Source organism: Colletotrichum phormii (assembly GCF_030913505.1).
Source record: "Colletotrichum phormii strain CBS 102054 chromosome Unknown BDP81scaffold_1, whole genome shotgun sequence".
NCBI classification, from domain to species: domain Eukaryota; kingdom Fungi; phylum Ascomycota; class Sordariomycetes; order Glomerellales; family Glomerellaceae; genus Colletotrichum; species Colletotrichum phormii.
Window position 1 is genome coordinate 1,531,454 of NW_026851443.1, and position 18,848 is coordinate 1,550,301.

Sequence of the window (18,848 nt, forward strand, 5' to 3'; positions counted from 1 at the left end):
AGCCTATCATTCAGGTATGTCGCACTCCTCCATGTAGCTTTTAAGTCTAAGCTTTAGGTTTTGACTTGAGTGGCGATTGTGATAGGGGACTATGTGTACATTGACGGCGGCGAGGTATCCCAATTGTACAACGGCAAAGTTGGGATGCCCGCCGATCACCCATCGTGGGCAGGTAAGATTGACCTCTCCTTTGGATTTGAATGAGGACAAATCATGGACGTTGACGGCTCTGCAGTCAACTCGACACTCTCCATCAGTCTCAGGCATTCATGGACCACCTCTAGCGTAACGATGACATCCACGCCCCAAGAATGGGCCCAAGCTCAACAAGCAGGCCTTGTGGCGCGTCCCATCCTCAAACGGATTCTATGTTTGGGGCGGCACCATGGCCTACTCCGACAGACCATCTTCAAACGAGATATGGCGCTTCGAAGTGGACGGTAACGGCGGCGGAACATGGTCTCAGGTAAACCCCATGAGCGTCGTCGCTTTCGGCCGTCTCGTCCGCACTCTAGATGCTTCTTTCGCCCAGAGCAAGGACGTGGGATACTACTTTGGCGGTGCTGCTACCCCCCCGAAGTGATGCCTCAATAAAAGATAAGTCGCTCGCCCTTCCTGGACTAATATCATACAGCATGACTTCTGGAGAGATAAGAAACACGTCCTCGACAGGGTTCGGCCAATATGGAACCCTAGTAAGGGGTTCAGCACAGTTTGTGCCGTTCGGGTCCGGCGGACTGCTGCTCTTCTTAGGCGGAGCTCAGTCGCGAGTCTCAATGAAGGATTGGACGCAGATGGATTTTAACAAGGTCACCTTGTATCATCCCAGCAGTCAGTAGACTCTCTGAACGGCGCGTTTCTCAACAAGGTACCTTACTGACATTTGCTTAGCCGACAAGTGGTATACTCAACAAACCACAGGCTCCAGACCGACAGGGCGAGGAAAGTTTTGTGTCGTGGGTGCTTCCAGCACCAATAACACGTACGAGATGTGAGGGAAACAACTCCCATCATCTCGCTTCTTTGTAACAGGTGACGGAAACTAATGCCAGCTCGTCACTCAGATTTCTCTACGGCGGACTCAGCTCAGTGACAGACTTCAACAAGGTAGATAGCGTCTCTGGCGATGTCTACGTACTCAGCTTGCCCGGGTTCGTCTTCTTCAAAGCGGCCGGCTCGTCGATCCCTCGGGCGGATCACGCGTGCGTTTCCGTGGCCGATGGAGGCCGTCAGATGCTTTCCATTGGCGGGGTAGACTGGTCCGTAGGGTTTCCTAAGTACCTGACAGACCCAGACCCCTGGGAGTTTGGGCTGGGCATCTTTGACATGACGGAGATGCGTTGGTCAGACCGGTACGATTCCCAAGCGCTGCCATGCGGTTCGCCGGTTGTGGTGAAGCAGTGGTATGTCCAAGGGGGACTAGACTCTATCATATGGGCGAGTGAGGAGGTCAAGGCCTTGTTTCTTAGGCGTGAGTGAGCTTGGCATCGTGCGAGAGTGTGTATGTGCGAGATATTGACCCAAAAGAGCGCCCGACAACTCGACCTCGGACCCCTCAACTACGGGACAACCCAATACGACAAGTCAGTCATCCAAGCCGCCCATTGGTGCCATTGTAGGAGCCTCCATCGGTGGTGTTGCAGGTCTCGTCCTCGTTATCTGCCCGGCAGTGTTCTTCCTGAAAAGAAAGAAACGACGACACCAGGCGTCACCGCAGCAGGAGTCAGGCGGCACACTTCCAGGATCCCAGAAACCTGGCAGCGAGCACTTTGGATCCCAGGGGCCGGCCAGGACCAATGCGTTCAGCGAGGGACATAATACCGGCCACTTCAACTTCGTCGAGCTACCCGCAGAACATAGCGCTGCGGAGCTTAGCTCAGCACATGGTAGGCATGGACTGGGGCAGACAGTGGCGAGGCCTTCCTTTTCGGGGTAGGACAGAGGAGTGCTGATAAACGAAAGTCAAGATCGCCGGATAAGGTCAACATCTCTCAACCGCAGACATGGACAATAAGGTCACAGAGTGTAGTAGTAGGGACAAGTAGTGGTATAACAAACGAAAACTTTTTGGATTCAGAAGTCCCTCCCTCTTCCTCTAGGAGGGGGACTCGATCATGGTATCACCAGGTTTTGTCTAATATTAAGAAAGTTCATCATCATGCGTGTGTGTGTGTGTGTGTGTGTGTGGGTGGGTGTGTGTGGGTGGGTGTTGTAGTCGTCGGTGGTAGTCATCAATCTAAGCCTTGCGCTTCTTGTTGGGGGTGGTCTCGGCGTCGCCCATCTCCTCATCCTCATCCTCCTCGTCGTCGGACTCAAATTCGCAATCGGACAGCTCGCCGGCCTCCTGGGCTTGGGCTATCATTGAGAGTAAGTCTCCATCCTGTCCTTCAGCAGCGACGGCACCGTCGCGGAGGAACTTACTAAAGTAGTGGAGCGCCTCGGGCCACAGGTCGGTGGCGACGGCGACGGCGACGTCGTCGCCGTCGGGGAAGATCTCGAGCTCGAACTCGGTCTCGTCCTCGTCGCCCTCGTCCTCGGCCTCCTCGGCGGCCTTCTTGCCGGCCTTGCGGTCCTCAAACTCCTTGACCTCCTTGGCGAGGGCGGCCTTGCTCTCCTCGGCGGAGATGCGCTTGCCGACGTAGCCGAAGAAGGAGAAGAAGGAGACGCCGCCCATGGCGGTCTCCTCGACCTTCTTGCGGAGGGCCTCGGCCTCGGGGGTGAGCTTGCCGGGGGTGATGGGGCCCTGGTCCCAGACCTTCTTAGCGGCGGAGAGGAGACCCTCGGTCAGGTCCTTGCCGGCCTTCCACTTGATGTCGACGGGCTCGGAGACGAGGCCGGTGTAGGTGGCGGAGTGGCGGTACCAGAAAGTCTTTTCGATGACCGAGTCCTCAAAGTACTCGTTCTCGTTGAACTCGAAGCGGATGGTCAGCGAGCGGGGGTCGCCGCCGGAGCCGTTCTCGATCTCGGGGCGGGAGACGGAGATGTTCTTGAGGGAGGAGAGGAGCAGGGCGGCGTCGGAGGGCTGGATGTGCTCGTCAACCTCGGGGGGCGACTGCTCAAAGACGAGAGCCCAGAAGTTGGGGATCTTGGAGACGATGGCGGCGCGCTTCTCGTACAGAGGCTTGGAGAGCTCGTACTGCTTGCGGACTGGGCAGGGCGTTAGCTGAAATAAAATAAAAAAAGGACAAGAAGACGAATTTTGCAGGATGTGAGGGTTTGCACAAGATGGAATCAAAACATACCGATCTCGTTCTCGACGATCTCGAACTCGTGCTCAAGATCAGCGAGCTGCTCGTAGGTGACACCGGTCTCAACCATTTCAGTCATTTTGGCGGTGTTGTGTGTGTATGTGTGTGTGGAAGGGTAAAGGATAAGTTAAGTGATGGAGTGTGAGAAGGAGTGAGTGAAAACGTCAAAGGAGGGAAATCTCAAGAAGGGTGCTGAGATTTTTCAACTTTCTTTCGTGGCGGGGTAGGTAGTGATTTAAAAAAAAAAAAAAAGTTGGCGGGGTTGTTAATTAGCCTGAGTCGCAAAGGATTTGTTCAGAAGCAAGCAAAAGTAAGTGGAGGAGGGGTGGGCGGCACAAGGGGCAACAATGTCTTAAGTACTCCGTACTAAGGTAAACCAAGGTATGAACCTGGGCTGCTTATCAAATCTATGGCAAGGTAGGTAGGTACATGTACGAATATCCGTACAGTATTGTTTATTTGTTTTCCTCTACTTGAATGGGTAGAATCTTCTGTTAAAAAGGGACCTGTGGTTCCGAATACGTGGGGGAAGAGGAGGCAAGGGGAGGGGTGAATGGGTCACAGCAGAGAGCAGAGGCGCCGTGACGCCAGTTTGGCCCAGGAACAAACAGAAGAGGGAGGGAAACAAGAGAGAGAGAGAGAGAGAGAGAGAAAAAAAAAATTGAAGAAATTTTCATACAGGTCGCCTGCATCTCTCTCGTCACCTTTGTGCTGTTTGGGTTCCTGTGTGTTGCCTGTGACGCCAGCTCTCAAGGATGGAGGACAAAAGCTGCAGTCTTTACTGGCTGTTGCGCACTTGGGCAGCGGTGACTGATGTCATTGGATCGTGTCCCCACGTCCCTGTTGATCTCGAACTTTTTGGAACTCCCAGACGCATCCAATTGGCGCCAGGCGGAGGATTTTTGGCGGATCCATTGGACCAGAACTGCACTTCGTTTGCAAGGGTGAATCTTTTTTTTTTCTCGTTTGCTGTCAGTCCTTGACTCTTTTGGGATCCAAACTCAATTGGGAATGTGTGTAGAGCATCGCCAAGAAACACAACTCAAGCGTGCCCTGGACGTGCTTACCGCTAACAGAAACCACATCCTACCATAGGTGTCTCTCGCGCAGTATCTTCATGGCATCGTGTTAAGCTCCCGCTTAAACGCTGAAGATTTAAAATAAAATAAAAATTCAGACCCAAGGGAAGGGTCCTCCAGTCGAAACCCGAGCAGCCGTGCCTGGACCCCTAGCGGGGTCTCATCCGCAATGGGACCTCTCTGAACAACCATCTTCCAGGAAGCTTCACCTCATCAACGAAAATTCTGAATAGACTGGGAGAAAACAATAACAACCCCTCCCCCCACTCATATGGCAATTTCGAGCTGGTTGCTTCTAAGGTAGATCGTCAAATTTTTTTTCTTCACGACTATCCACATTCTGCTTTCGTGTCACCGCTCACCCACGCTAAGAGGCGACAATTGCCTGTGTATCCGCTACCGTAACTGGGAAACCGCTGTCAAGCCCAAATGGTTAATTCATGCATTCTCATTGTCCAATATCGTTAGCCGCGCTATGGAGTATTCTGTTGCTCATTGCTCACACTTTCTCCTTCTTTTCTTCTTCTCCTTCTTCTTCTTCTCAGTTCTCTCATGACAAACAGCGACCCACTGAGGGGTCCGACATTCGTTCTTGCCCCTCGCTACCATAGTCTTCCCCCTTCCTTCTTATCGATTTACTTATTTCCTTCTCATTTCCTGAACTAGAGGCCCAGTTCAGAGGAAGACTCTTACTCATCTTCTCAAGATTTAACGTATCTACCCATGTACTTGTTGAACCGATTTTTGCAATGATGCTCAGGGAAACTTATGGAAATCGGAATGCCCCGTTGCCCTTGACCTGCTTAGACATCGAAGATCATACCTCCAGTAACCCCTTGCCTACATCGGTAACAGCAGAGGATTTCAAATCTATAGGATACATGCGGCAGTATTCCCATCTTCACCCCAAGGGGGACGACCAAGACCAGCATCACCAAAAATCCCATCCAACTGACGGAATGTCACCGTAGCCGAAAAGCAAAATCGTGCCCACACCTTACCCCCCCCCCCCCCACTGGCATCACCCCAACAGCTCCTAGCCGTTTCTAGGAGACAGACAGGCAGTGACATGGTCAAGGGGCACCGAAAAATTCTGAGATGGCCTCCGCCGTACCATTTAATACTTCGACTGAATTCACATGTGAGAGGCTCTCTCTTGGCTCACCTTCTCTCAGTATGGGGCTGGGCAGACACTTTTAAAAAAAAAAGAAAAGGAGTATGAGAAGACACTGAAAGTTTCGGATACACAACTATCATGTCCCGCTAACGAACGCGGAGCGCTTCCCCGCGTGCCCGCCCAGCCCGGTATGTTCGCGGAAGAAAGTGGATATACTGCACCGATCACCGGCTCCGAGGAGGACCCACATGATACCGGACCTGACGATGACGCTCCCCGGGCGGTGCAGGACTCAGATAGTACACCTACCGCCTGTCAACCTGTCAGCTGCGGTAGTCCGTGCTCGGGATAGGTATACGTGGTCCGTGAATGACGACAGGTGGTATAAGTCCAATACGCCTCCGGATTCTACCTGCCATGCGCTGACAGGGTAGCATGTCTCTCTACCTTGGCCTTCAAACATCTGGATATCAGCTCACCATCACAGCCCAGATCAATGTAGAAATCAGCCAAGTATGTCTTTCTCGTGCATGCCATAGTGCCATGTCATCGTCTTGATTAACCAACAAGTTGACTATTATTGCTTGCGCAGTCCAAGTTTTGATCCCTTTTGTGTGTTTTGTTTTCTCTTTCGTGACCATACAACTCCTCTTAAATGCAGCGCTATCGCTCCCTTCCTTGCTTGAAACCCACAGCCTTGCCGGCCCTGGTGCTCTTCCGTTCCTATGACAAAAACAACGCTTTGATACTCCCATGAATCATCAGATCGTAGGACGTTTTGTCGTAGTTGTGTAGAGAAGAGATCCAGAAACGGCCCAATGACCACTTGTGTTTTGCACATCGCCGGGGGTATATCCAATACAAAAATCAAACGCAAATATGACCATTTCAACATCTTCCCTGAAGATTGCCCGCCTACGCCTCATCTTCCTCATGTTCTCTTCTTCTTCTTCTTCTTCTCAGGCAGTGGCCTACCACGTGATATGGGTAACACGAGACCGCATGTCTGGCATGCCGGTGATGATGCCACGTGTGCCGACCTGGAGGTTGGCAAACCTAGCCCTTAGGTCAAAGTCCACCGCCCGGACCATGACGCGCTTCTCTTCAGGGACAGACCGCTTCGATTTGATCAGTCCGGAAATCGCACTATCCCGTCGAGCATCCCAACGGGCATTGCCGCCGGGTCCCAGCGGGATATCCTCGCCAAAGTCCACTGATCCGTGTCTTCCGTTGGCGCCGGCTTGAGAGACACGCGCCTCGGGAGACGGTGAAGACAGAAGCTCCTCCTCCTCGATCGTGGCAACCCATTGTCCGATTCGCGCTGTGAGCTCGCTGTCCCACATGCCTTCCCGCCGCGCGCTGCTTCTCAAAAGCTGGATGGCCTGTCGCCTGATAACGGGATGTCTGCACTTGGTGGCAACCACGAACAAGGGCGGGACAATACCCAGGTCGGCGCTGAAGCTGGGCTTGATGTGGAAAGTATTGTACTCGTGGCCGCCAAAGATATCCGGGGTATGATTGTGACGGTGAGTACATTGCGAGGGGTCGGGACACCTCTTGGCTGCCGCCCGTCTCTCTTCATCGCCCACCACTTCAGAAGCAAGATCGACAATGGCCTTGAAATGAGGCTGGAAAACGTCAAATTGTGACTCGCTGTCGCTGTATGTCATGAGAAACAAAATCTGGCTCATGATTTGGAACATCTTGAGGACTGCGATGCCGGCCTTCTCTTGGTGGCTGATGCCGGGTGCTGTGCGGGATTCGAGGAGGTACTCAAATGCTTCAGACCAACCGTCTAGTTGCCCTTTGAAGCTCATTCCATACTGTTTCAACGACTTGGGCAGAATACCCATAGGACCGTTCGCGCCTGTTGATTTTTGATACGTGAACAAGGTTTCGGTAAAGCGAAGCATCTTCTCGAGGAGCTTGTCCCAAGCGATGCGTGCCTCCATCAGGCTGAAGAACTGTTCCGGCATCGAGGATGAGCTCATGGATGACGGTGAGCTGCCGGCGTCCGAAGGGGGAGACTGGGGGAGCTCGGGAGTTTGGGGCGTAAGCCGAATCACGTAAGGCTCGGGGAAGTGGAATGCCATGTCGTATGACTTGGCTTGGATGGCCAGCCTTGTGAACATTTTGACCAGTTCTTCCTCAACAGGCTCCTCGGAGAGAGGGACGAATGACTTCCTTCGCTCGGCCCGCAGCTTCTCCAGTAAGCTGAGGCCGGTCTGGATTTGTCGAATTGCTTGGCGATGGTCCCCGACGAACGAGTCGAAGCAAGCCAACAGCACACTTGCCATGAGCAGAGTTCGATGCGATTTCTGGTCACGGTGGAGCTGGACGAGTGCGTTGATGGCCTCTGAGTACTGCTTAATTGCCACTTCCCAATGTCGATATGCGCCATCCATGGGGTTCATGACATCGGATGGCGAGCCTGGCGGGGACTCGCAGGACTGTTCCAGGGTCTTGTACAGAGCCCCAAGAGCGACCACAGCGTGACGGATGGCGTTCTCGGCGTGGCATTCCTGCAAGACTGTCTGCGTCCAAAAGACGGAATCGAAATAACCAGATAATTCGTTTGCTGTGTGAGTGCGGAACAACTGGAAATATAGACCTTCTTGAGGTGAGAGTTGTAGGTTGCCCGCCGGGCGGTACATGGTAATGGCCGACGGACCGTCATTGGGAGTTTGTGGGGGAGTCAATCGGCGCTGATACTTCTGAACTCTCCTGGGAGGTAAGCCGATGGCTCGCGCGGGAGCAGCGTTGGCTGGAGCGGCGGCCAGGAGAGGCTTTGGGGCAATGGCGAGAACCTCGTGAGGTCTAGCGCTGCGGCTGGGAGGAGGATATCCGGTGCAAATCTTCTTGGAGCGTACACACTGCGAGCAGGAGGGTCGTTTTTCGTCGCACTTGATGCGCCGTTGTCTATAATGAGCATGTTAGACTCTGGCCCACGAACACGGGTGCAGCAGAGTGCGTCACGTACTTGCAGTTATTGCATCCTGTCTTGACTTTCGGTTTACTGGTTCTGGCCCTCTTGGGCTTCGCTTGGGAGTCCTCGGAGGCGGGACTGGTCGATGTGACCGAATTCGCATCGGCGCCGTTGTAGGACGACATCGTCGCTGTGTAGAGTTGAGGTGAATTCTAAGGCCGAAGAGATGTCGCATATGCATTCATCGCCTTGCACTCTTTGTCGCGTACGAGATGTCTGCCCCTAGATCCCAACAAAAGTGTTGCTGACGACGACGAAGTTGAGAAGCTGAACCACTACCAAAAAAAAAAAAAAAAAAAAAAGGTCTGGCCGGAATGCAGGGGATTCGGAGCTCTTTAGGGTAGAGGGGGGACCGGGGCGCGGAGATGGTAACTAAGGCAAGCTAAGGGTCGGCGCGATGACGGGTGGTCTGTGAACTCGGCGGTTAGACAGGGTAAGCCTAGTATAGAATCGACCAGGACGGGGAACAGGTCCGGCTGAGGGGCGATCTGCAGAGGGGCGATCTGCTGAGGGACGGGGTCTATCCCTCGGTTCGAGCTCTAGGCTCTCGCACTTACATGACTAAGGTGTTTGTAAAAGGCGCCAAGAAGAAAAGAGTCCAGGTCGAAGGGGGGGCAGGCCGCAGTACTTTGTAAAAGTAGGTAGAGGAGGGTGAGGTGGGAGAAGCAAAGATAAGGTGAGAAGATTCAGGAGGAGAGCCACAACGGTTGTTGCTTAGACCTCTCCTTGAATGTCGATCAAAAGCAAAGAAGGGCAATGACGAGTAGTTGTGTCTCGACTAGGGGTGATATATAATAGTTTGCTTTCTCGGCTTGCTGATCAGATGCGCAATGACAGGGTGTTTGGGCAGCTTCAGCCTTTCACAGCGGGAAGGGGTTTGGGGGCCGCGAGTTACGGGCGACGGAGGATAGAGTAATATAGGGCTGGCAGATGGCGTGTGGGCGCGGACCTGGGCATCCGTAGCTAGTGTTGTGACGCTACAAGCCACTGGATGTGAATGGGTCAACAGATCAGTAGCTTGGACCACAGGGACCAGGGGAGAGGGGGATCCGAGTAGGGGAGGCCGAGATCCACGGTGGGAGGGGGGACCTGGAGGGGGCCAGGAGGGATAGACAAGAAAGAGAGGAAGAGAAAAAGCCAAGCAATGAGACAAGTCGCGATGTGGAGGCCTGTGAAGCTAGAGGTGGCTTGCGACGAACAGCAGACGCAGACCCGGACCGGGATCTTGTTCGATGGTGGTGTCGTGTCGTGCCGTGGTGAGGGGCGGAGGGGAGACGCTGACGGTTTATAGGTAGGTACTGGCGGAGGGATATGTTGCTGCGCTGTGCTGCACTGCATGCAGGACCTCCGACGTCGATTTGGCATGTAGCGGAGGTAGGGAGGGAGTGCTGACGTGGGGACAGTTATCAGATTCCAGGTTGGTGAGGGCGAGGCAACGGTAATAGGTGAGAATCTGGCGATGCTGTGATGGTGGTGATGGTGTAGGTCATTGGTGTCGAAGTAATACCGATGTATCCGTATCCAAAGATGTCAGGCTTGAAGTCTGATGACGGGCATACCCAAAAGAAGCAGGGGTGGATATCGAAAGCCAGCAGGACGGTCAGAAGAGATGGTCAGTGATCACTCGGTTGAAGAACAATCAGTCGAGACCAGAACAACGGAAACGACCAAAATCCAGGCTTGGCCAAGAGCAGAAGAAGAAGGGAGGACGAGGAGAACTCTGGGCTCTGGGCTTTGGACTGGGGGGAGAAGTAGGCGAGAGATGAGCGAATGAGGTTGGGTTAACGGGGTTGGGAGTGGGGGATCGGAGTTGGCTAGTCCCTGGCTCTAGCTGAGGAAGGGAAAAGAAAAGTTATCCGCAGATGGTGGGGTGGAGGAGAGAGAGGTGAGAGAGAGTGGAGGAAGAAGAAGAAGAAGAAGAAGAAAACGGAGAAGAAGAAGAAGAAGAAGAAGGAGAAGAAGAAGAAGCAGAAGAAGACCCCTCAGTTGTGTGTATCCGAACGAAGTATTGGACAAAGTACTCTGTCAGGTAAGTGGGAGAGCGAGACAGACAGAGAGAAAGAGACAAGGGGGAGTACGAATACCAGCACGAAGCAAACATTGTACAAGAAACATTTGAACCCCTCCAGGGCAGGCGAGACAAGGCGTCTGGGTCGCCGCACCTGTTGCTGTGTACGATACCTTGAGCTTGTACCGCTCGGTATTTCGAACCAGAGTCAGTAAGGCTCGTCGTGATGAATCAGATGTTTATGAATATCTGCTTTCCATACTTCATATGTAAGGTGAAGTAGTTGAGCAGAAGAGAGGGCAGGGCATTCACTGTCCGGGGCAGCAAGCACCAGATGTTGTCCATCTACTTTGTATGCTTGGGTACCCGGCAAGGATATCTGACTGACAGCGCAGGAATTCTGTTTTGCTGGACAAGAGACGTGCATAAGGAACAGAACTCGACGTCTCACAAGCATGGCCCTTGTTGGCTGTCGTACTCCGTACACGGTATGAAATTAGGAATACCTACCTACGTCCTCGGTGCAACACGAAGGACCTTGCCTTTCCCTCGTCCATACTTGCTGGCCCGTTGTGCGGTCTCCTTCAGATCAAAGAGATGAGAAGAATAACTGCTGGGTGTTCGGAGTACGTACCGAGGTACTTGATGGCGTCGGCGAAGTACATGCGAGACAGGGGTCGAGTACCTGGCCCGGTCGTGTTAGTCGTCGGCTCGTCGAGGAACTTGCCCCAATTGGTAACTGGGTCTTTCCGCTCTCGCCCTTGTACCCTGCTGCTTTGTGTGCGACGGTCTGAAGAACCGTTCGAGGTACCTTACACTGATCTCAAGAGTCTTGACTTTTGAGCCCTTTCAGCGAAACGAAACGGTTGGGGAGACGGGAAAAAAACAAAGATGGCTATTCGATGGACTGATGCGGAGTACGGAGTAGAAGGAGGGGATTCGGCAGTTGCTCTTGAGTGATACTCGTTCGAAATGCAGGAAGAAGTGAAAGAGTCAAAGTCAAAGTGGACAATATTGGCAAGTCACCTCAACATGCCCGGGTACGCCTGTCGACGTCCGTTCATTGCACACCTCCAATAACCTCTTTCTCTCCAGATCTCCATCTTCTCATCCCCACTCATCCCCACTCCTTCCCTCTTCCGACCTCTCTCGGATGTTGGACGTAACCTCCACGTCCTTCCTCTCGTTATTCATTCCCATCCCAACCACCTCAACTCCGACGGGGTTTATTATCATCACTACCATACGGATATCCCTCCCGCACATGTTTAGTCTCGGCGAAGCCTTCCACCATGCTTCTATACCCCTTGGATGATGACACCAACGACGTGTTAGTCCACCTGCATTACAGATACAAAGTTGTTGTTTCTTTGTGGCTGTGCTGTTTGTTTCGCTTCTGTTGGTCTTGGTGGTGGGCGGCTAAGCCCTGCAGGCGAACAGGCAGGTCATCATCGCCATCGCCAATTCGCAGATTTGCTCTCATCCACTGGACCAGTCACCCACCAGTGAACCACGAGTCCACCACCAGGATCCATGAGCACGAGAGAGAACGGTAAGTGGAGCAAGGAGAGATCGTGGTTCCCCGCGGCGACACGTGCTCACCTGTAGATTTGTTGGACAAGACACCCCTTTCGCCCTGGACCATTGGATGGCTACCTTACCTTGGTGGTGTAGCTTGAAGGGCCGCCGCAGTCCTCTTTTCATTGCTCTACAGACTACACTAGCCGGCCCACGCCTCGATGCAGTCACCATGCCGTTTCCCTTCCCCAGGCCCAGCATCGAAAGCGGTTGGTGTGTTGACGGCGCCCGCCGCTGCCAATAGAAACGGCGGCTCCGCTTGGAAGAGGTATTGGGACCTCTGGGGGTTGCCGTTTCGGCATCAGCGACTACACCTTTGTCCCGGACCGGCGAGCTTACCAAGCGGGCTCTTAAAAATACCATGTATTATGGAAGCAATTGACCGGCAGATAAGTGCAATTGTACAGGGTGGTACCAATAACATTGCGTCTCAGTCAGTCCCGTCCGTTTAGAATCACGGGGAAGAGAGGCCGACGAGTTTCTCAAAGTATTCGAGCCTTGAGGGAGTACGAACCCTCATGTACCGCCAATCCAAGCAAACAAAACACAATTTCCAGGTTGAGAACTGCTCCGAAACAGACACAAGACGGGGAGGGGACCAGACTACCAGACCCAAGTGATGCAGTCTCGGAGAGCCTTCACCCAAGATGGATGATTGCTGCTACTTTCATGTGCCTCTCATGTAAGTAATGCATGTGTCTGTATCAAGCAAGACGACGGGACCCAACATTGGCAAATACCTCCACGCCTGCGCCTCTTTCCCCTTTACCCCCGCGAGTCAACAAAGACGCACTTACACGCCCCGGACCCTAGGAGGAAACAGCACCGTTGAAAGCAAGCAAATTCGCAGTACCCTGAGGATCCCGAATGACACCCTCGACAGCAAGCTCCTTCACCCTCGCAAACACCTCATCCGGGATAGCCAAACCCTCCTCTTTGCCCCTCAGGTACGCAATCAGGCCCGTGACGTGCGGGACAGCCTGCGAGGTACCTGAGTACACCGTCGTGCCGTTGTCGAGCCCGAGCGAGCGCACTGCGACGCCCGGCGCAAACACCTCGACCAGGCTGCCAAAGTTGGAAAAGGACGCCCGGGTCCGGTTCCAGTCCGCGGCCGCGACCGTGAAGGCGCGCTCCGCCCGCGCGGGCGAGCGCCGGCTGGCGTCCTGGTTCAAATTGCCGGCCGATACGACGGTCGGGACACCCAGGTCGTAGGCTGCGTTGACCGCCTCGTCGAGGGCGGAGGCTGTTGTGCTTACTGGGAACCCTGCAGAAGCAAACCGGGGGAGGTTGTGTGTTAGTCCAGGGGTCCTGTGGTTTTTGTTCTCTTTCGGCGGGCGCAATACCCAATATCGGCCGGCAACTGGATTTGGGGGGTTCTTACCGAGACTCATGCTGATGACGGACTTGGCGAGGCGACCGGGGGTGTCTGTGATGTTGTTGACGGCCCAATTGTAGCCGTCGAGGACCGTTGCGACACTGCCAGTGCCCTGTGCTCGAAGGTTAGACTATCTAGACTCTTCGGGTAAGGTAGTGTTGATCAACTGTTGATCAGGAAGCCACATGTTGAAAGCCATTGCATTCTCCTTTTCTTCAAATGTCGAGGGAAGGGAGAGGATGCCACTTACAAAACCAGCAAGGACCTTGACATCCACAACCGTTGCCTTCTTCGCGACCCCATACGTCTGAGACCCAACCGTACCAGCAACGTGCGTGCCGTGCCCGCCAAAGTCGTCAAACTCCTCGTCGGGCTGTGAACTGTATCCCTTGACAGCGTGGCCCGCGAAATCGGGGTGGTAGACCTGCACGCCCGTGTCGAGGATATACGCAAAGGAGCCCTCACCAGCAGAATCGTCGTAGGTATAAGGTTGACCATCAGACGAACCAGTCAGTTGATTAAGCGACGAGAGACCAGCTAGACCCCACGGCGCGGCATCTTGCGTGACGAGGGCGTCAATCTCCACGAGGCGGTTGGGCTCGACCGAGAGCACGGCGCCGTCGACGTCGCCGCTGAGGATCTCTGCGATGGTGGCCTCGTCAAAGGAGCCCGCGTAGGCGTTGAAGGCGCCGATGGAAAAGGTCTTGTCGATGCCTGTTGTGTCGCGCCGGCTTGGACTGCGGCTGTGCACGGAGGCGGCGCGGGAGAGGTGGGATTCGACTTGGGACCGGGCGAGGCCCGGTTTTAGGGACACGATGTATTCGCCCGGGATGATGCCGTCCGGGGTGATGGAGGCCGGTGCGGGAGCGGCTAGGGCCCGGAGGCCGAGCGTCAGGAGGACTGCGGTGGCGCTGATGAAGGACATTGTTCACTGGCGATGCAGGCAATTAACATCAATATCTACAATTTCTTTTAATACTCTGCTCTTTATACTTGTACTAAATCGTAATCATGGCATTGATTCATCCTTCCTCACTATTCCATCATCGTATACGCACAAGAGCCAAGACGAACGCTTCTGGGTTTATCTGACTTGGAACTTCTCAAAAACGAAGGTCAAGACGGCGATGCAACGTCGCCCGTACCTCGTAGATGCGTGAGCAAGGCATGGGCAGCATACGAGGCGGGCATGTTTCCCAATGAGGCATGTTGTAGCTGGGCTCGCCATTGAACGATGCTATTGCGATGCCAGGTTAAGTCTTTGGCTTATCTCTTGGGGGGAGGGGAGCGTGGGTAAAGCATTGGCATCGTTGGCGATTCAGCACTTTGCATCATCACTCATGTGTGCTGAGCCCTGATGTTCTGAGGTACAAATTGCTCCCGTCTGTAACACCCCGGACTGTCACGGGCCGGAATGAGAATCACCCGCTCTCGAGACAAGATATGAGGATAAGAGAGACAAGACAATGCAATCACGGGATGAGCAGGCGGTCTCTCTTGGCATGCAAGAGCGCGCTGCTAGCTGCATTTGTCCGTCGCCATTCCTCGTATCGCCAACGGGCAGCAGCACCAGTCGAGCAGGCGCAGAAGCAGGAGCCCGAAGCATTTGTCAGTTGAAAGTTGCGGGAACAACCTAGAGAGCATGAGCCGGCATGATGACCGGACGGACGCGGCCCGTCTCGACGGCGTTGTGTCACTGCCAGGCGAGCATGGCAGGAGCAGCGTCTTGTCTCGCGGGAAGGGCTGTCGGTCCCCTAAGCATGTACGCTGCTGCCCTTTGGTGATCTATAGCAATCATCAACATCTCTCCGGAGTTATTGGTGTAAGGTGCGGATTAAAGATACCTCCTTGGATATGGAGTACGTACAGAAGTACCCCTGGTTGTACCCAAGCACTGACCAGATGTTCAGACCAAAGTATCGAAACGTTTCGGTACCTTCCATTCCCCAGCACTGGTCTTACAGTGGGATGTCAAAAGTCTTAATACACCCCCCAGTACGTCACCTTGAGCCCACTAACTCTAGTTATATGAAAGTAGTTATATCTCAAGTATCTAGGTAATAGTATAACCTAAAAAAATCTCTAAAATAATTAACTATATAAAAGTATATAGAATAAATTTTATATAATTTTAATACATTATATAAGTACGTAAATAAAGAATAAGTAATAGAGACTTTTTTTTAAAAAAAAATCCACCAGAAAATATAGTATATGTTGCACACTTTAAGCGCTATAGTTCATTAAAATAATATTTTTGGAAACGTATTTAAAATAAAAAAGTTTTAATAACTCCACGAATTTAATCATAGATAACGTGCAACTTTTATATATTATTCTTATATAGTAAAATAATATCTTCTCGTTTTTATTTTTAATTTTTAAGTTAAGTTGCTTTTTCTAAGTAGTGTTGAAAACCACTGGGTTTGGCGGGTACTGTGCACTCACTCTATTAACACTTTTGACACCTCACTGTACACTACGGATCGAAACACACACACAATTACACTAGAAACCTGACAACTTCCCACACCTCACAACTTTGCCCAATCCATTCATCTCTCGCTGAGTTTCTGGACAGACACGGTCTGTGTCTTGTCTGGCAAACAAAAGCCTACCACGCCCAACACGCCCAACACGCCCAACCTCCAAATGTCTCGGCTTGATTCACCGCTTCGGCCATGTCAGCTGCGCCACATGCAATGGCCATCCTACCGGCCCGCTTCCGCTGGCTGAGGGGCTTGGATGCATTCGTCGACAGTCGTTGCCAGCAGCAGAGGAGGGGGGGAACAAGGGACCATGGGGACCATGACATTTCGAAAGACGAGACAAATCTCACCCAGTCCTTGACCCTCCATCTCAGCCCTATGCGCCAGAGAGCTCGAAGCATGGTCCTGGGTGGTCAGGAAATCCTCCACTGGCCTTCCCTGACATTACTGACCCAAGGGCTTGATCAGGGCGGCCTCCTCTTGAGCCGGGAGCTCCCATGTATCGAATTGCGTCTTGGGAATCTGCCTCAAGAGTGCCTACATATCGCCTGCCTTAGCGCCGCTGCTCAGCCATCGCCCATCAAAAGTCACGCTCTGCTTCTTGAGATACTGCAGAAAGAAGCCACACCGACCCATGATTGACTGCACCAATGTCTTCCCACGATGACGTTCGCTGCATCTACGCACCTTCTTTGCGTCTTCTTCAGCCCTACCATCTATGATCACCTACCGCGTCAATACGATCATGGACTAATCAGAGGCCGCCGCCTACTCCACGCCGGTTCCCAGACTCTCGCTTCCGCGGGGCAATCACCAACTTCGACAGACATCAGCCACCCAATGCACTCAGGTCTCTAGAGTCTGAGACGCGAGGTTCCGTCTAATCCTCTCCCTTCCTCTAAGAGGAACAACCGATTGGTGTTCCGTGTTCCTCGTACGCACGGCGGCGCCTCTCCGGAAGCTTTTGCCTTTTCCTGTGGCATAGGGCGGGACGCGGAGGTGTCAACTGCTACCACGGACCCGAATCTCACGGACGTGCTACCGGTTCCGGAGATGTGGCTCGACCCAAAGCCCTCGACATCGAAACTGAGACCTCTGCGAACCGGTGGTGTTCCGGAGTGAGACTCTCTCATGGCTCCGAGGGGCAGTCAGTTAGTGGACCTCGGCAGTGATTTGGATTTCTTTGTGCTATTCCAAATCGACTACGAATGAAAGGCGCTGTGTGCCAAGAACCCAGGAGAGCGGCTGATGTGACGATATCTTGCGATTGGAATCTGCGATAGCCAGCTCGACGCAGGGACATTGCAGAACCTCCCTACGATAGTTTCAGCCATATCGATTGGGAAGTGTTTCCCGTCGTAGACTTTGGAGGCTCCATCTCTGCACGTCACCAAGCATCAATGTCTCTCGGACATGTCCGCTGGCGATAACCCATGATCGCGGGGTAGGGACGTCTCGGTATGGGACCCCCATTCCTCAGCCCGTGCATCGTGGCCTTGTGCACAACGACCCGCGGCCTCTTGATGCTCCATTCAAACCTGTAAGGTACCAATCCTCCATCGCGAGCTCCGGTGACAGAGGGGGTTCAAGCGCCATAGCATAACGCCTCGCGAGATGCCTTGTCCGACCTGCCTTCACCGCGAAATTTGGGGGGCCGTTGGACCAATCCCACACGACAGGCCAATGCAGCCAAAGCTGCATGTCAGAAAGGAAGCGAGAGCATCGCTGGTACGGATTCCATCATGGACCTCAAAAGTTCCACTCGATGGCAGGCTGTGCTTATGGCCACCAGGGTCTGCCACGCTGGTGCGCACAAGCTTGATTCCACTGACCACTGAGCCGGCCATCCAAACCTCCCTCGGGCCTTTTCCTAACCTTCGGTACGTTGGCTATGATTTCATACGACGGCACGATACCCAAGTTCCTGGGTACTCCGAGACACTTTGACTGATAGGCGTGTCCATCGTGGAGTACCCCACGCGGTTGATCGCCTGCATCCACTGGTCCAAGCTGACCACATACGGGTATCCGTATCAGTACATCACAAGTAGAGTGTCAGAAACGTCGGATTGTCTGAACATCGGTCACTACCAGCACCGCCTACTCCCTTGCCTCCCTCCGCCTTATGGGGCTGTCCTGAAGACAAAATCAATATCCTTGGGAAGACTAGTTGAGGATCGGTCGATTATGGAACTCCCCTCCCCTGGCTCAAGAGACTCCAGGCCTCGGCACGCCGTTTCCGCTGCGTCATTTGCTTCTCGGACTCACGCGAGATACGTCCCAGGCTTCCGGGTATGGGAACTAGACTTACTGGTCTCCACATCGGTCACGGTGTCACTGGTGTCGCCTTCGAAGGGCCCGTGATGACTACACTTGTCACACCGGCTCTCTCGGCCGCTGGCGTCCGGCCGCCCTCGTACCGCTTCCCTCACACGACACAACATGAAAGATAGCCTTTTCCTGATGCTCCAGGCCCGATGGATTAAACGCTCTTACACTTATGGCGCTCACCCATTGATCGCTAAACGAGCTTTCCTTTGCTGTTTGCACGTACAAGAGGTTCGCGTCACCTGTAACATCTAGAACGAGTCTCTGGTCCGATTTGGTGAGTTCCCGACGGCCAGGTTCAACAGCACGATCGACACTATTCCTTTTCTTTTGCGTAACTGAGATTGTGCTGACATCGTGGGTTTGATGGAAGACTGATGCTATCGAAGTGGGATAGGACAGATGGGTTAGGGACGTTGCTGTGCCGCATGACCGCAGACCCGGGGCAGGGATGCGCACCTTGTCGCCTTTTTCTGCTCCTTGGAAGACATATACCCGTCGCCCCTTTTGAGCATCGCTGAGGGTTGATACTTGCATTCGACCACGAGAAGATTCGCTTGGTCATGACTATCAATACCATGATGCCAAGTTTATCTCCCAGGGGTGCCTCTCGGGGATATTCGAATTGAGGCAAGCCCGA

General features: G+C 53.4%; 7 protein-coding genes across 7 annotated transcripts; 3 read left to right on the top strand and 4 right to left on the bottom strand.

The window, feature by feature from the left end:
- Positions 1-385: 385 nt before the first annotated feature.
- On the top strand, positions 386-1,979 carry BDP81DRAFT_388510 (uncharacterized protein; the record flags this gene model as incomplete). Its single annotated transcript, XM_060587135.1, has 6 exons — positions 386-579; positions 635-831; positions 892-991; positions 1,065-1,475; positions 1,528-1,886; positions 1,963-1,979. The coding sequence occupies 6 exons, from the start codon at positions 386-388 to the stop codon at positions 1,977-1,979; spliced, it is 1,278 nt and encodes a 425-aa protein (XP_060451640.1).
- A 176-nt stretch (positions 1,980-2,155) lies between these two features.
- Positions 2,156-3,527, bottom strand: BDP81DRAFT_412982 (nucleosome assembly protein). Its single transcript, XM_060589256.1, has 3 exons — positions 3,243-3,527; positions 2,422-3,147; positions 2,156-2,355 (listed from the first exon to the last, which is right to left on the bottom strand). The coding sequence occupies exons 1-3, from the start codon at positions 3,325-3,327 to the stop codon at positions 2,237-2,239; spliced, it is 930 nt and encodes a 309-aa protein (XP_060451641.1). The 5' UTR covers positions 3,328-3,527; the 3' UTR covers positions 2,156-2,236.
- A 2,888-nt stretch (positions 3,528-6,415) lies between these two features.
- BDP81DRAFT_444312 (uncharacterized protein) lies at positions 6,416-8,555 on the bottom strand (the record flags this gene model as incomplete). The annotated part of the gene is made up of 2 exons (XM_060591820.1): positions 6,416-8,363; positions 8,425-8,555. The coding sequence occupies 2 exons, from the start codon at positions 8,553-8,555 to the stop codon at positions 6,416-6,418; spliced, it is 2,079 nt and encodes a 692-aa protein (XP_060451642.1).
- A 1,012-nt stretch (positions 8,556-9,567) lies between these two features.
- Positions 9,568-10,290, top strand: BDP81DRAFT_412984 (uncharacterized protein). The gene has a single exon (XM_060589257.1). The coding sequence runs from the start codon at positions 9,977-9,979 to the stop codon at positions 10,202-10,204; it is 228 nt and encodes a 75-aa protein (XP_060451643.1). The 5' UTR covers positions 9,568-9,976; the 3' UTR covers positions 10,205-10,290.
- A 1,388-nt stretch (positions 10,291-11,678) lies between these two features.
- BDP81DRAFT_6661 (uncharacterized protein) lies at positions 11,679-12,542 on the bottom strand. Its single transcript, XM_060596129.1, has one exon. It carries the CDS (start codon positions 12,377-12,379, stop codon positions 11,918-11,920), a length of 462 nt encoding a protein of 153 aa, XP_060451644.1. The 5' UTR covers positions 12,380-12,542; the 3' UTR covers positions 11,679-11,917.
- On the bottom strand, positions 12,543-14,316 carry BDP81DRAFT_486583 (peptidase S8/S53 domain-containing protein; the record flags this gene model as incomplete). Its single annotated transcript, XM_060595206.1, has 3 exons — positions 12,543-13,271; positions 13,398-13,503; positions 13,642-14,316. 3 exons carry the CDS (start codon positions 14,314-14,316, stop codon positions 12,826-12,828), a joined length of 1,227 nt encoding a protein of 408 aa, XP_060451645.1. The 3' UTR covers positions 12,543-12,825.
- A 1,672-nt stretch (positions 14,317-15,988) lies between these two features.
- Positions 15,989-16,628, top strand: BDP81DRAFT_6674 (uncharacterized protein). Its single transcript, XM_060596132.1, has one exon. It carries the CDS (start codon positions 16,073-16,075, stop codon positions 16,520-16,522), a length of 450 nt encoding a protein of 149 aa, XP_060451646.1. The 5' UTR covers positions 15,989-16,072; the 3' UTR covers positions 16,523-16,628.
- The last annotated feature ends 2,220 nt before the right edge of the window (positions 16,629-18,848 follow it).